At 33.7% G+C, this 17,855-nt stretch overlaps 1 protein-coding gene across 1 annotated transcript; it reads right to left on the bottom strand.

Moving 5' to 3' along the window:
* Nucleotides 1-8,518: 8,518 nt before the first annotated feature.
* Nucleotides 8,519-17,630, bottom strand: LOC127719945 (uncharacterized). The gene is made up of 2 exons (XM_052226311.1): nucleotides 17,582-17,630; nucleotides 8,519-12,698 (listed from the first exon to the last, which is right to left on the bottom strand). The coding sequence occupies exon 2, from the start codon at nucleotides 12,685-12,687 to the stop codon at nucleotides 10,567-10,569; it is 2,121 nt and encodes a 706-aa protein (XP_052082271.1). The 5' UTR covers nucleotides 12,688-12,698; nucleotides 17,582-17,630; the 3' UTR covers nucleotides 8,519-10,566.
* Nucleotides 17,631-17,855: the final 225 nt, after the last annotated feature.

Genomic DNA, 17,855 nt, shown 5'->3' with positions numbered 1-17,855 from the left:
CGTTTACTATTCCTTTGAACTACTGATGTATTTGCATTAGCAGTCTGCCTTATAATTGTCTTTCTTGCCTTTCCTCACACAGATTTGAAATTCATGACGCAAAACATACAAAAAATGTAATCTTCATGATTTACTTGCTTCAAAATGGTTTGGTAATTAAACAGTGCGATTTCTTTTTTAAAAGTTCAAAAGCGGAATTATGTGATGTGGTATTATTCTTATGTTTTCATTTCTTGATTTTTTACTTATTCTATTACATGTACGAATGAGAGTTTCCATATAAAAAAAACAGTCACACAAGTTTTGGTATTTTGTCTCACTGAAGAGACATTAATTGTCAAAATGCGCTTCTGGTGTTGTTAATTGGTACAGTTAATATTATTTCTTTTACTATTGCTATTTCACGTGAAATGTATAAACATTTTAGACATAATTTGTTTGGATTTTGATAGATTTATCGTTTTTTTTGTTTTTGATTTTCATTTATAATCTGGAAAAAAAACTTATAAAAGTTTATTGATATGGGTGGATCGAATGATTGCTTGCTGCTTGCCTCACGTTAGTAGTAAATATGTCATTAATATTAAAGAATTGAATAAATAAACAATAAATCAACTCTATATAGGTTAAGTAGATTGTATTGATAGGGTTGAAGGAAGAGACAAAATTAGGATTGTCGTAGGAGAAATATACTGTGTTGTTAGATATAGAACGTTCAGAAAATAGGAACAACGTTTACATTTAAGAGAAATCGTGGCTACAGACCATGATTACTTGACTAGTATATCTAGTAAAATGTCTTGATGTGGATAGATTTGTATCAAATTTGAGTATATAAATTGGATTGAAAAAATATTGGCACACGAAATAACAACTTTATATTTGGTTGGATTATCAGAAAGCTTTACGAAAGCTTCTTCAAAACTATTTTATTCCTATTTTGCTTTGGCCAATGTTTCAAGAAAGAAATTGTGAATAAAAACTGCATAAAATCAGTATTTTCTGACATTTCTAATATTTTCTGACATTTCGTGTAATATGCTTTGTTTTTCTATTATATCAATACACGATTATGATGTTGTAACATTGTGGATTTTGTCTTATCCATCTATTATACCTGGTTCTATGAACAAAGTTGTTCAAAGAAAAATCTTTTTCTGGGCCAAAATATGAACCCTAATTCTCCATTTGAATCGTGAAAGGCCATCCACTCATTCCACTGATCTCTAAAAGAGTTGAAACAAGTGGTCTTGAAAGTGAAATTAGCATGCAGGGCACTCCTTACATGAGTCATTGGATTTAAAGTACCCATTTAGACAGGACGTAGTTGAATATTTTATTCGTCTCACACAGTCAAACTGATGTCTCATACTGACGGAAGGGAGCAGTTCAGATGAATATATTTCTTAATGCCAGATTTTTCTCATTTTGACAAACGGACGAATCTTGACGAACGAACAGGATGTCGTTTCAACAATACTTATTACAAATACTATAGTTCATTAGACTCAAGACAAAACTAGCATTGATTTGCTGTAAAACACACACAATTCTGACATGTTCAGTAAATAAATCGCTTCCAGTAAGGAAACCCTTTTTGTTCGATTGTATTCAATATTTACATAACCGGATGACATTTTACCGCCATATCATCCAAATCTGATTTTTTGTTTACCAGATTAAGCGCCCATCTAACTACTTAATACCGGTGTGCTGTGAACTGAAATTACTAAAACAGAAATACAAGAAACAAAACAAAAAAAAGTACGAGTAAATGATTGATAAACAAAATGTAAATGTGGAAACAAATAAATTTGTAAGCGGAAGAAATTTTTTTTGTTATCTTGTATAATAAAAAAGATTGTCAGATATATGGTCTGCCTATCTGTTGACCAATTATGTGAAAAGTTCAACTAATGTATTTGCAATCTTGGGGTCTATAAAGTGATCCGATCGCTTTATTAAAGTGTTTTTTCTTTAAAAACGCGTTCAATATAGACACGCCTATTTTGATGTAAAAGATTAAGTTTTCGCTTACACCTTTTCTCCTAACGTAGCTGCCGGGTAATTTTTACCGATTTATATGGGTAATTAAAGGATGTCAATTTTAATAAATACTGTAAGCCAAAAGGAATCCAACCGATCGTCGATCTCTTCAGATTAGACCTATCTGAAGAAATGCATGTGCATCATTCTTTTGCCCAAAGAAACCTTAATGAAAATAACCAAGTGGTCTTTTCATTGTCGATAATAAACCTTTAAAAACAACAAAACTACAAAGTAAAGTAATGTAATGGAAAACATGTTTTATTATAAAAACAAATATTGGTGGAACGTAAATAAACAAGAAAAACAAGTAAAGCAAACAGAAGGAAAACAAATACAAGCAAATACTCGAATAGTTGAGAATATGAATGTGTGAAAGAGGTTTTAGTACATATTTCATCCATTTAATTTTAATGAAATGATCGGATATGGCAAAACTTAAAGTATCAAATTTTAACTGATTTTTAAATATTTGGAATTAAAAATAGATTTTTTTCAAGAACTATTAAAACACTGAATGTGTAGCTTCTTCTAATAAGTGTCCTGAAAGTTGATTGACATGTCCCTAATTCGGATGTTTCGCAAATTATGTATGCTAGCACTTGATCTAGCACTAGAAAAATCCAGCCAAAAGTGTTTATCGAGTTTAAAGAAGGAGTCATTTCTCATCATCAAATATTATATTTTGCTGGTATTACTGAAAAACGACTGACTTGACTTGAAAGAACAAATTTACATCCAACAATTATTCTGATTTATTAGCTATGAAAACGGAAACAGTTGCTATAGTAATTCGCAGACATTTGTATGAGGCTCCGATCTTCTTTGATCCGCTGTAAGTTGTTGTTACTTCAAACACTCAATTTTCTGCATTAATTTCATGTTTTACGCATAAAAATGGGGGGGAAAGCATTTTATTTTCATTATGATAGTTTGGAAAAAAATGAACAAACGAAACAATTAGTTTTGAGTATCACTTACAACAACAATTTGTTTCATTTTGACACCAACAATGCGTTTTTTTTTTACCGCACTGAAGTACGTCCATTATTCATTTTTCAAAAAGAATAAAGAAAACTGTGCTTTCAATTTTACTTAAACAAGATTGACGTGCACTATAATTATACATGGACACGAGTTGTTATTGAAATTATATATATCTAGCATTTGATTATAAGAAGACTTATGTTTTGAAACCAACACTTATTTTTCTCTTTTACGGAAAAGGTGGGCTAGATTCTAGATTTTACAGTTTTTGATCTATATACAAACTGAGTTTATATTGAAGCTATATCTTCCATTTAATATCATATATAAACAAGGCCCCAAAATATTCTAAATCGAATTATATATTTGCATAGTTAAGTCATAACTAACTATCCCTTTGGTGATAGATGAACAGCTTACGTTGAGTTACGGAGAGAAAGGTTCGTTATGTCGAGTTTTGTCAATTCTGAACAATTCGAACCAATTTGTCCTGTATTTTTACTCATAAAATATCACCAAGTAACAAGTTTGGAAAACTCTTGATTCAGGAACACGCCAAGATTTTTTCAAGAGTGTTCAGAACTTGTTGCTCGATAGTATTATGCGAATGTTTGGGTGAATTCCTTTCCAAATTAGTTATATCCTTTATATCTTAATAATCAATAAAACTTCTTTCATTTGATCGTTATTCCACAGATGTGTTAAAAATTTTCTCATTTCAAACATACAAGTTCATTGTTTTTTTGTAATAGGTTAAGTGTTCAGGAAACAACTAATTCAAAGTAAAATGAAGTCAAATTTTATGATAGCATTGTACAAAATTGAACAACACTTATCCTTTTTCATTTCAATTTCAATTGATAAGTCAATAATATTATATAACAGTACCATTTTTTTTCTGGACCAGATGCGGATTTCGACAATTAATATCTCTTCAGTGATTTAAATATTTGAAAATCCAAAACCTCAATACAAATATTGGAAAGCTGATCAAACCAAAAAGGACCTGTGAATGCGCAGTTAACTCTTTTTGCACTTAATTATTCATGATAAACCGTGTATTTGTCATTTTAGACTGTACAGTAAGTGATGGTACAACTTATGTAGATGATACATGTCTTACTTTACAATCAATTCCACCCTATACAACCACTTACGGTTCGAATATCACTTTTCGTTGTAAGTCTCGACTACTGCAGCAATCGGTAGCTGGGTTCAATTTCTGTCCAGTTGAACTATGTACACCAGGAGGATGGACAGATGGTTATATTTCCTGCGCCCGTAAGTATACATGATTTGTCTCTTAGTGAATTATGCACACTTGATTAAATGAATAATGATGCAAAGCAGCTCTCAATCGAACATAGCGCATAATATACGTTGTAAAAGATATGCTGATCGCTAATATACTGCGTGAACATTTTGTTCAGTTTTCAATCTCACTGCACATACCTTGCATATTTATTTTCAACGGCGTTTTCATAATTTTCATAAGAATTTGATGAATAGAGAAAACATTGTAAAAACTCACCAAAGATACATGACGTATTACGTGGTACACAAGACGCTCGTTTCGTCTACGTATTAATTAAGTATCATCCGATCTGTGGCGCTCGAATCAAAACAGTTCTAAGGTCAAAACAAAAACGAAGTTGTAATAGCATTTAATACTGTAAATAGAAGACCACGAACAAAGGATTTAAATTTCAAAATGGATGAATTTGGGATAACATCTTCTTTAAGTTTCTAGACGAAAACTAGTCCAAGTTTGCTCTGACGTCTGAGCATATTAAGAACTTGCCAGGGCCGTCTGCAGAAAGATATAAAAAAAACGTCAGACGTCAGAGCAATCTCAGAATAGTAGAAGATTCAAACTTATGCCGCTATTTTTTTAATTAATGAATATACGATGTTTGTTCTGAATGATGTGAAATATCGTAGTGTAAATGAAAGGAGCAGAGAGGCGAAAGTTAACAAAGAGACATCCAAACTTATAAGTCGCAAACGAACTGACAACGTCATGGCAAAATAAAACCAAACAAATAACGACCAAGGACAAACAACAATATACAAAACACAATATAGATGTAGGATATACGTCAACCCAATGACACAAATAACTAATAGACTAAGTTAACATACTGTCTTCATAATGCATATTTTAGGAAACGAATGTTACCACGAACGATTATCGAAGAAATACATGGGAAAACGTACTTGTGGATTGTCTGGGACGTCATGTCAGTTATGGAATCAACAATCACCACACATGCATTCTCACGTTAGTTCTGACTTCCCTGACCTTGATATCGATCTAGCAATGAACTATTGTCGTGACCCAGCGGGTACACGCGGTGAACCATGGTGTTATACCACTAATCAAAACATAACCTGGGAATTCTGTGAAATACCTCAGTGTTCGGGTAAAGTTTGTATTAATTGGTTGATTGGTTGGTTTTTAACGCAACTATCAGCACCAGTTTGTATTAAAGTTCTCATGATAAGTATATTTGCATTTTCATTTTCAGTAGAATAATTTAGAAACGAAATTTATGGATATTCCCGTATATCTTGATTGAATTCGAAACACCAGTTTCTGTGGATTAAAAAATAATTGCTGTTGAATATTTAGAGTTCCTAATTAGATAATTTAATGAAAATTATACTTCGTTTTACATTTTGTTTACTATCTACAGTATTTAATTCTTTTTATTCTAACACAAATGAGTATTTATGAAGAAACAGCTTAGGCTTTAATATTTTTTATTATGATTTTGTTTTAAATAGAAATTTATAGGAATACAATATTATAACAATACTGTATGTTACGAGGGTATAAAGAGGGAGAGGGGAGTGGCAACACAAAAAAAATCGAGGCCGTAGAAAAGAAAGACAATAATTATGTCAAAAAAAAAAAAAAAGATCTCAAAACACGACAAAGACAGCTAATTTAAAAAGAATTAGCAGCACGAAACACACACATACTAGCAATATGACGCTTCATCGAGTTGGAAAAACATTATTAATACGGATGATGATGATCGCTGTTGTTGTTAATATGGTATATAGTTCCCTAAATATTTACAGGACTGCATACGGATTATGGAAAATGTGGTAAGTTCTGCTAACATATCGTTTAGTTTGTATATTTCGTATATGATTATCATGATTTTGATTCTAATTTAATTGAGTTCTTTGAATATATCCATGCACTTTTGTCAGAGACATACGATTGAAGATAATGTCAATACCACTATGCATTTTTCGAGATAAGCTTGTTTTTAGTTTTTTACACACTACTACAACGGTTGAAGATGTATTTAATATATTTCATCGGATAAAACTATTGCAAATTTTTGCTGTCCATGTAAACCACCAGACGAATAAAACTAGAAATATAATATCGGGGAGATGTCGATATGAAACGGAATGTCGTTACAGCGATATGTCATTATCCTCATAATTTTAATTATCTTCTTTTTCTTCTATAACATAACAGATATCCATTTTTCTGCTAACAAATTGTAAAAGAAAGCGATTATTGTTTTACTTAACGTTCAGTAGCAAATAGTTCATATTTCACAGGAAAACGTTTTTTTATAGCGGAAAATTCGCGGTATAAACCTATTGTCTTATCATGTAATAAGTCTTTGATCTTTTGGAAACCTAACACCTTTTTGGATCTAAATATTATACAGGAGAAGAATATTTAACGTTTCATGTATGTCATTAAACGTACGTAAAACTAATGTTTCTTTAAAAGGATGAAAAAAAACATACGGTTTTACAAGGTGAGCGCTTTGCGCATGCGGAACGTGCGTAAAAACCGCATGAGATATTATTGGTTTGAAATTTAAAACGCAAGACGCCAATTTCGTCATTTTAATAAATGTAAAATGTACGTTTAGCATGTGTAAAACGTCTTATTTTGTACGTGAGTTTTTAAGTAGAACATTCGCTTACGATTTATGTTGTCCTTAAACAAACGTTGATATTTTCTCTGGATATTTTCTGTTATAGTGGTTTATTGTAGACATCAGTGGCGTAGCTAGACTTATAATGATCTGCACGCAGAAGTTGGCGAGCGTAGCGAGGCGAAAAAAAATTTTGGACCCTTTTTTACAGAAAATGAATCTTTTTTGGATCTAAGATGGTTAATTTTGAAGTGAAGTATGCACAGTTGAGTGTTTTGCTATACTAGTATATCAAATCAAAGAACTTAAATTGACTAAAAAATTCTAAAAAATTTGCAATGCTCGCCAATTTATTATGCTTCAAAGAAAGAAAGGGCTAGAGAACTGGATCATCTCATGACATATATGTTAACATACGAAAACAAAGCAATTCAAACAATCAATTTTTAATTTGGTGATATATGAATGTGACGTTCGTATGTAAGACTGAAGTTAACAACCGAGGTCATTTAGGAGAGTAACATTTTCATTTGCCTAGCATTGTCAATAACTTCTTTAGTGTCAATTTCAAAATCAGAATGAACGTGCAGCAGTGCAAGTGAAGAAAGTCTTTCTTGTCCGGACCCATGGTCGATCTCAGATACGTTTTTACGCGTTTAAGAGCGCTGAAAGAGCGTTCAGCAGTAGAGGTTGAGGGTGGCATGGTGAGAAGTATTTGCAGAATGCAGAATATATTTGGGCAAAGTTCTTTCGGCGTCATCTTCAATGTTGCACAGAGATGGTCTGTTTTCTTAGATGGATAAATATCCCATCGCGCAACCCACCTTTTAATTTGGAGAAGAATCTGATCTTCTGGTTGAAGATCGGACTCGTAGGCGCGAAATATGCGAATTTGATGGTCCCGATTCAAACTTTTAAGATTGTTTGGAAGAAGCATCTGAAGAAACGTTCTTCCGAATTGACAAGACGATCTCGTAGTTCGTTTAGTAGATGGTCTAAAAATTGTATATACCGATGTACGCACAACAAAACTGAACTGATAGAAAACACGGAAACCTTTCTGACAAGTTGAAACACCTATATATATAAAGTGATAGACAATCGCACTCTTTCTTTTTTTGACTGCTATAATTTTTTAATTGTGATTGTTTTGGGGCCATTTCATTTGTGCACGCAAGTGCGTCGTTGCGTCAATGGTAGCTACGCCACTGGACATATATACATGCATATATATATAGTGTAGTCTTCTTTTCATTTACATAGACATATTTCTTTTTTTTTCAACAGATATAAAAGGGGGACAAACTGCAAGCCGTGATTACTCAAAGACGGTTAAAAACTTACCCAACTATTTACAGTTGTATCAACATATGACGAGATCAAATTTAAACTGTGCTGAGAAATGTAGCCTCAATACGTTGTGTGATTTATATACATTTGAATCTAGTGTGAATCAATGTATTTTGTACGAGTTCGACATGAATGGAAACAATGTTTTATGCAGTGGAAAAGATAAATGCTATATTCGACATTCTTAAATTATGTTTTTGCCGAGATGTTGGAGCACAAACTTAGTGATAAACTTTTCCGTTTTTATTTCTACATTTCTAATGAACACTCTGAATAGAGACAATATGTTGCATGATACTATTTTGATGCGTTCAACCCTGAGTTCTTGAAATACCATTACAAACACTTCGTAGACCTAAAAAGTTTTGGAAGGCAAATACCAGAATAAAATGCTTCCACGTGGTTATCGTTTACTAATATATATGAGTCTATGTTTTCATAGATTTAATCGAAATAAAAGCATCGTCATTATGATAAGACTTAATATTGATACGAATGAATACTAAAGTGATAGTCTATTTACAATTTAAAGCGAAAACTATCATATATTATCTGCAAAACAAGATATACATGTACAATAATGCTAATATTGGTTTTCTCAAAAAACAATAAAATATTTGTAGATATGTATAAATTGCAAACAACAAAAATAATTAGCAATACAAGATCTACAAAAACAAACAAATATAACTGAAACCATTGGAGCAATGCTGAAGTAGTTACAGCCATACGGCATCTTCAAAAATGCTGAATAACCAAAACCAATCAGATGACCAATTAAGGAGTTATTGCCCTTAAAATTGTTTTGTACACAAATCAGGCCGTTAGGTTTCTCGTTTGACCTGTTCTACATCTGTCAATTCGGGTCCCTTTATAGCTTGCTATGCGGTATGGGTTTTGCTCATTGATGAAGGTCGTAAAGTGACCTATAGTTTCTAACTTCTAGGTCATTTGGTCTCTGGTGGAGTCAGTTTTGTCTCATTGGCTATCGTAACCAATCTTCTTATTTTTATATCATAGAAAGGTAGAACCTGTAAAACATCAAAACAAAAATATTAGCAATACAAAATTTGCAGAAATGATTATATACTAGTAACTGATACCATTGGATGACTCCTCATAAGAGTTATTGGTCTTAAATGTCAATGTGTGACTAAGTTTAACTTTTAGCTTTACCTATTATCTCGAAAACTATCATAGATAAGTAGAATAAAACAGAAGAGAGGCGAAAGATCCCTAAATTGAAAATTAACTGACAACGCCATGGCAAAAAAAAAAAGACCAAAAAGACAAACAAAACAGCACACAAAACACAACATAGAAAACTAAAAACTAAGCAACATGAACCCCATTTAAACCAAGCAGTTATCTCAGGTTGTTTGAAATCATTTTACTTATATACCATATATCTTTTTATTCAAGTCAAATGGCCGAAAAAGCACTTTGTAAAAAACAAATATTTACATTTCACCGTTTCGAAATATAATTTTACTGTTGCTATGGGAACTGTGAAATACAACTCCATGAATGCCACCATATATCAAAGTATCAAAAGAATTTTTTTTTTTCACTTTCTAGTCATTATATGGACATTGTGCAAATGTTTCTATATACAAATCGTCAAACATACCTAATATACATTTGCTGTGATAGGTTCACATCTATTGAGTAGCTTCCCATACATGTCTACTGTTGTACGTTGGTGAAATAAACAGTAGATCGTGTATTCAAAATGAAATGGTATTCTGAACAGATATCAGTCAAGAGAATGTTAAATTTCGCGAGCCGTAAGACGAGGGAAATTCATTCTCAAGACTGGTATTTTTCGCAAATACCCCTCCAGAACATGCTATATCTGTTTAATTACACCGAATGTTAACGTTCAGAAACGCATTGATGATCGTGACGTTACAAGCGTCCAGTCGGATAGAGTATTTTTTGGCAAATACCACGGCAGAGAGGGTAAAAAAGGCATATCCTTTTTGCATATACCCCGGCGGCGTTAAAAAATGAACGATATTCATTTGATAACAGTAAATTGGTGAAAAATTCACTGGCTATAAACCAATCAAAACCCAGGATTCTTACATAAGCTGTAATTAATGTTAAAATTGGTATTTAGTATGTTTACTAATAGTCCTTGTAATATATATAGTCACTGGGGGAACATGCATACTTAAATTCCCTCTTTTTCATTTTACAATTTGGATGAGTTGTATACATTCCACACAAGAAGCGCCAGATGCCATATTGCCGAATTGTGAGTTCTTTATAAGACAAGGGAGCCTAGAAACACATCAAGAGCCCATTGAACTTCTCCTACAAGTTGAAGACAGTATCCAACAATATTCATGGCCGAAATTCTCCTGTAAAACGAATTTGTTTTTTTGACATATTCGCGAAGCTTTGAAAGAGTTTCATTTCTTTCTTGGTATGCATTTTGCTCGTGCAGAATCAGAAACTTTAACAGCAATGTATAAAAATCAGCATCAAAAGCAGCCCAACTTAGTGGATTATCGAGACTACATTCATTTTCTGCTAGTACTGCCCGATTTATTTCAAACTTAATTGGATCTGGAGCCGAGTTAATTTCTGATGGTAAAAACACTAATTCCAGAGCCGCATGGTCTCGTAATGTTGATGCAAGGCTGGGCTGTTCAGAAATAATTCGAAGAGCATAAGGGAAAGAAATATCTGGACTTTGTGGTTCAAATCCGTTCAATTGAAACACTCCTTCAGTGGTCGAAACTTCTTTGATAAGATTGCACACACTTCTATATTTGCCTTGACAGAAGTACAGTGTTGCTAGTTTTAGCCTACCAGACGCAGTGTCTAGGTTGATGCCACGTTTGAATAACATTTCTGCTTCATGTATCAATTTTGTTTTTTCTATATTATCTTCGGTTTTGCAGGCCTTCGAATTCAACTGTGACCCCAAACTTATATCGATTAAACGATTAATAAGTTGCTCAAGTTCAAGATGTTCTGGATCTGTCAAGGAAAATCTTGCTATAAGCAAACGATATTCATGATGCCTTTTGATAGCCACATCGATGTCATTTTTCCTGAGGAACTTAAAGGCTGGCTTCATTGCTGATGTCGCAAAGCTGATGATAACACTGAAATACAAATTCATTATTTCTTTTAATAACTCTGGGTGTCGCATTGTTGCTGTTAGCACATCACCGTAACGTTCAATTTCTCCTTCTTCTAGGTTTTCGCTTACTTCACGCAGACTGGGGATTTTAAACACCTCAGTCCAAAAATTCTGTAAAATTCGAAATAAAAGACAAATCAGCTCTTCTTTTAAACTCCTATTTAATTTTCCTCGGAAAAGGTTGTTTGTTCTGACAAAATAGTGTGGACAATTTTCTTTTTGTACGTATTCCAAAAGAAATTCAAAACATCGAGTAAAACATTCTCTAATATTATTTGTTTTCCAAAACATTGGATCCGTTTCCTCGGACACCCAAAACATTATTGTCTTTAGTTGATAAGATGATATTACATCTGGTATAGCTGGTTGTATTATGCTTCTTTTAATCAGTTTCAGAAGCATAAAACACTTATACTGAATAGCTGACCAAGCCCAAACCATTTCTTTTTCGATCTGAACAAACGAAAGTCTCCAAATTGTTTCAGATTCATAAGAAGACCCAGTTGGAACAAGAAAACAACCGTCGTAAACAAGTTTTGTGATATTCGTCGGTGGCCATGGATATCTTCGTTTTCTTGATAGCCATTCATCCGCCGATTTCGGCCAAGCTTTGGTAAATAGCCCATATACAAGGTCTGAAGAATGAAACTCTTTCGTAGATGTTTCTGTCATGGCGGGACCATTCCTATATCTTTCCGAAGTAGCAGTTCCAATTCTTGTTTTCAGTTTTTCTGTACTTAAGAGGAGAAATCCCTTGGAATCAGTATAGCAAAGGTGTGATATTGGATTTGTATCACATTCTGTTAAAGGGTTGTATGTTTTGGCGTCGACAACTCTAATTTTTACATATCCAGGTGTTTCTTCACTTTCCAAAATAACACCAATCGGAATGTTTGATTTAATCTGTGTGCTATGAAATCTATTTAAACGCTCTCCTAATTGATCCACTTCATGTCTATCTGTTTCACAAATAACAGTTATGTCCTCATTTACGAACATGATATCTTCATCCGACTCGGATCCGATAAGTGTAGTGCCTTCAATTTGACTACCTATAAAATAGCCTCGCATTGGACTTCTTTCTAAATTTGCAATACTGTACATGCCTTCCATCGCTTTGAAGCATGATATTCTGTAATTAATCATATCCTTGGACGCTCCATTCAAATTTAAGCAAGTTATTAATAAAAATGTCTTCTGTCTCTCGTCGTTGGAATTCCCCATATCATCCATATCTGTTAATTCTATAAAAAAAAAAGGTACAAATATTATTAAACTTGTATCACATTATATGTCATGACTTTAAAAGTGAAAAGATCTTTTCTTAAACTTTCCTTTGCCAACAAATGGTCTCGATGGCGTCAACTTAGGCAATATCCTTCACCATAAATTAGTTCAGTCGAAAATACCTCCTTATTTTAAAGATCAGTCTGTACCAATAATTTCTAATACCTATACCAAACCAATTGCAACTAAAATTTTCAGTTACAAATACGTTTTGCAGGATCTCAACATTGACGACTTCAAGTCTAAACCTCCTGATTGCACCTGTGCTAGTTCCCAATTCACATATAATCCGGCTGGCCAGATCTCATCTTGCAATAGTATTAAAACATTTGACTTATCTACACTTTACACAAGTATTCCCCATTCCAAACTAAAAGACAAATTGAAAGAGTTGGTATTACTTTGTTTCATTAAAAAGAATGGCGAACGTAGATACAAGTATCTTGTCTTGGGGAGGGATAAATCCTACTTTGTAAAGAATCACTCTGATTCAAACAAAAAATTCTCTGAAACTGACATAATCAAGATGCTTGATTTCTTGATTGACAACATATTTGTCACGTTTGGAGGACGTGTTTGTCAACAGACTGTTGGAATTCCAATGGAAACCAATTGTGCCCCTCTTCTTGCCGACTTGTTTCTTTATTATTATGAGGCTGACTTCACACAGGAACTTCTTAGGAAGAAAGATAAGAAGTTAGCAATATCCTTTAACTCTACGTTCCGCTATATAGATGATGTTCTCTCACTAAATAATACAAAATTTGGTGACTATGTTGAACGAATCTATCCCATCGAACTAGAGATAAAGGATACTACAGATACAGTTAAGTCTGCCTCATATCTTGACTTACATCTAGAAATTGACAATGAGGGTCGGTTGAAAAGAGATGATTTCAACTTCCCAATTGTGAACTTCCATTTCTATGTAGCAACATTCCAGCAGCGCCTGCATACGGAGTATATATCTCCCAATTGATACGATATTCCCAGGCTTGTGTTTCCTACCATGATTTCCTTGATAGAGGATTGCTGCTCACCAGGAAGCTATTAAGCCAAGAGTTCCAAAATGGTGAAGTTGAAATTATCCCTTCGTAAATTTTACGGACGTCATCACGAGTTGGTTGACCGTTATGGAATAACCGTTTCACAGATGATATCGGATATGTTCCTTATGTCGTAACTACAATACCCTTCCCTTTTCACGAATGTGAATAACCAAATTAGACTATTTACCGGATTTGTAATAACATAAGCAACACGACGGGTGCCACATGTGGAGCAGGATCTGCTTACCCTTCTGGAGCACCTGAGATCACCCCCAGTTTTTGGTGGGGTTCGTGTTGCTTAGTCTTTAGTTTTCTATGTTGTGTCATCTGTACTATTATTTGTCTGTTTGTCTTTTTATTATTGGCCATGGCGTTGTCAGTTTGTTGTCGATCTATGAGTTTGACTGTCCCTCTGGTATCTTTCGTCCCTCTATTAAGTAAAGAGCACATCACGAGTGTCTCTCACAATTCACAGATGTTTTTAAACGCACTTACGCAGATAGTTATGACTCTTCAGATGAAATAAGATTTAATGAGGGAATGAAACGGCATTTTTTTTTCATATTTTGCTCCACATTTTTGAGAAATAACATTAGGTGTACTAGATGCGAATTACGAATTGACGTCTCTTCAACTACTGTAGATGACGAATCTATCGGAACTTTAGGTGCGCAACGCTCTTTAACTCCGTATTTTTTTGGCCTTTCTTGCTTTCTAGAACGCCACTCTAGAGCGCCACTAAAGAGTTTCTCAGTTGATACGATATTCCAGGGCTTATATTCTATTATGATTTTGTTGATAGAGGATTGCTGCTCACAAGGAAGCTATGAAACCAAGAGTTCCAAGAGGTGAAGTTGAAATCATCTCTTCGTTAATTTTACGGACGCCATCACGAGTTGGTTGATCGTTATGGAATATCCGTATCACAGATGACAGCGGATATGTTCTATGTCGTTACTACAATCCCGTCCCCTTTTCCCTGAATATGACCTACCGACATCTGACGAAATTTGTACTAACATGAGCAACACGACGGATGCCACATGTGGAGCAGTATCTGCTTATCCTTCCGGAGCACATGAGATCACCCTCAGTTTTTGGTTGGTGTCGTGTTGCTCAGTCCTTAGTTTTTTATGTTGTGTTTTGTGTACTATTGTTTGTCTGTTGTTCTTTTTCTTGTTTAACCATGACTTTGTCAGTTTATTTTCGATTTATGAGTTTGAATGTCCCTCTATCAAGAAAATCATGATAGAAATGCAAGCCTAGGAATATGGTATCAACTGGGAGATACATACTCCGTATGCAGGTGCTGCTCGAACGTTGCTACATAGAAATGGAAAGTTCACAAGACGCTTTGCACTTTTATGATACTGAACATTTGTGTGTTTCGGAATATATATTAAAAACTTATTTGGCACCGTATTCAAAGAATGATTAAAAATTGCATAGACAAATACCTTGCTCTTTTTTATATATATTCCGCAAATTTGCAGATTTAACATTGTTGTGGTGATATTGAGAGTAATTATATATATATATATATATAAGTCAAGATTTGCCGGTACTAATATAAGATGGTAATATACGAAGATGACGTTATAAAATCGCTTTGACAAATATTTCGGCTTAACAAATAGCCTTCGTCAGTGTCAATAATGTTAACAATACTAATTGTATGTGTGAAATAGCTCAATAATACATGTAATTTTTGGTCTATTGATTTAATCCCAAATCTTGAACAGCATTATATAAAACAAAGCTCGATACTCAATAGACGTGACTGTGTATATAAACATCCCAAAATGAGTGTAAAATAAAACTGCTAGTATTTCTTATGGATGCCGTTTTATCCAAAAGCTTTCCCGAACCTGTCGCTAGGCATCACTCCAGTGAATGTTCTGTTCAATCACTGGGATTTTCATGCGGTTAAAGTCATCAAGTTTATGACCCGACTGTCTGAAACGCTGACTAACTTGGAGAAGTGGCTTCTTTTAGATATCACTCCTATGGTCATTGAGGTGTTCGAGGAAAGGCTGCTTTGACTCACCAACATATTGGAGGCCACAAACCGAACATTCTAGAATGTAAATAACATTCATACTTTTTCAGGTGACATTGCAAAATATCCTATAGTTATTTTCGGTTCCCTTACTGTGAAAAGTTTATGAGTGATGCATCTGTAGGCAGCATTTGCAGTGTTTTTCATCCCACGAACGACATTCTCCAGAAGTACTTCTCTGATCAGACAATTCAGCCCGCACCAGCAGGTTCCGCAGACTATTGGGTTGCCTAAAAGCTATCATGGGGGGCTCGGGAAAAATGAAGGTCGTACGATGACATATAGTAGATTGAATCTGCTTCATTTGGACTCTGTGAGATAGTTGTCCCTTTTCCAATCATACCACATCTCCATATTCTTATCTTGTCTGTTTTGCATTAAGCTAAGTGTTTTGATAGCCTTCTTTGTGTCAAAATAGGCATCAAAAGCATTTTTAGTTAATGTTCACATTTTCCTATCTTATCTCTCTCTCTCTCTCTCTCTCTCTCTCTCTCTCTATATATATATATATATATATATCTTAGAGATTCCCGACCAGTAAAATATCCACCTTCTGAATGCCTGGTCAAAATGCTCACGCTGGTACTAAAGAACAACAACTTTACCTTTGATGGAAATCTTTATCTACAAGTTAATGGAACTGCTATGGGTACCAAAATTCCGTTTGTTGTCAGCTTTCATCCTGACCTGACAAATCTTTCATCCATTGTCCACAAACACTGGCGTTTTATTGAAAATGATTCTTCCTTAAAAAAGATTTTTCCATCACCTCCCGTCATTTCTTCCCGCAGACCCAAAAAACCTCAAAGATATTCTAGTTACATCTAATTTATCTAAACAAGAGACATCGACAATAGGAGGTTATAAACCATGCGGAAGAGGCATTGGTAAGTGCTGAAAAGTCGCCAACATTGAAACCCAATTCGTCAGCAGTGCTTTTCATTTGGGTTATATTACATATTACTACGCAGTCTCTGTTGCTATTTCTTTATCTTTGTCAACTCTAAAATTCTTGTATTATAACAGTTTAAATCGCGGGGTTCTATTCATTTGTGATGTACAAGTACGCAGTCACATTCAATTACTTAACCTTTGTCAAAATTTGTTATTATTTTTTTTTTTCAGATGAAATTACGTATGAATATTTCTCATTTTTCTTTATGTTATTAGAAGTTTGTAATTTTATGTTGTAATAAAAAGAGTCATATGCATTTAAACACTGTTTGAATCAACTTCACACACATTGGACGAGAATACCACAAACTGACTGATTTCAGACGAGTCTAATTCTGAGTCTAAAAAAGCAGTGTTATCTCAATGACAAGACAAATATCCGTTTTCACTTATTAATAACTCCCCTACTTTTAACACATCAATGTCTCAAAGACAAAGATTGTTTCTGACAATCGGGAAAAGGATATTGGTTCACCAATACATGCTGTTCCAATTATGTTTCAAAAAGATCTTAACATGAAGAGGTTTTCTTGTTCAGAGACAAAATCATGTAGGAAATCAAATCTTGATACCAATTTTGTTTTTTGAATTAAATGTCTTTCAAGACTTTTTCTTACTGACGAAATCTAATACATTTGTAGCCGGAAGGTGCTTAAATAATTCATCTACGAATATACAAACGGAATGTTTCTAGGACCGAGACAAAATCATGTAAGAAGTCAAATATTGGTACAAATTTTGTTTTTTGAATAAAATGTCTTTCAGACTGTTTACTTACTGTCGGAATCTATTATATTTGTAGTCGGAAGTTGTTTATAAAAGTTATCTACAAATATAGAAACGGAAGGTAAATACACAAGAAAACCCGAAGGCTTTTATAGTTATACTTCCTTTTAAAACAGCTTATTACCGGGAGATAAAAATACATAGAAACAAACTAAAATATAAATTTGTTTAGAAATAATGAATATTATTTAATAAATTCAAATTTAATATGATATAGATGTAACCTATAATGCAAGCGTTTACAAACTAAACAAGAAATGATTGTA

Source organism: Mytilus californianus, unplaced genomic scaffold (assembly GCF_021869535.1).
Source record: "Mytilus californianus isolate M0D057914Y unplaced genomic scaffold, xbMytCali1.0.p SCAF_11, whole genome shotgun sequence".
NCBI lineage: Eukaryota > Metazoa > Mollusca > Bivalvia > Mytilida > Mytilidae > Mytilus > Mytilus californianus.
This window is presented reverse-complemented; position numbering and strand designations above follow the sequence as displayed.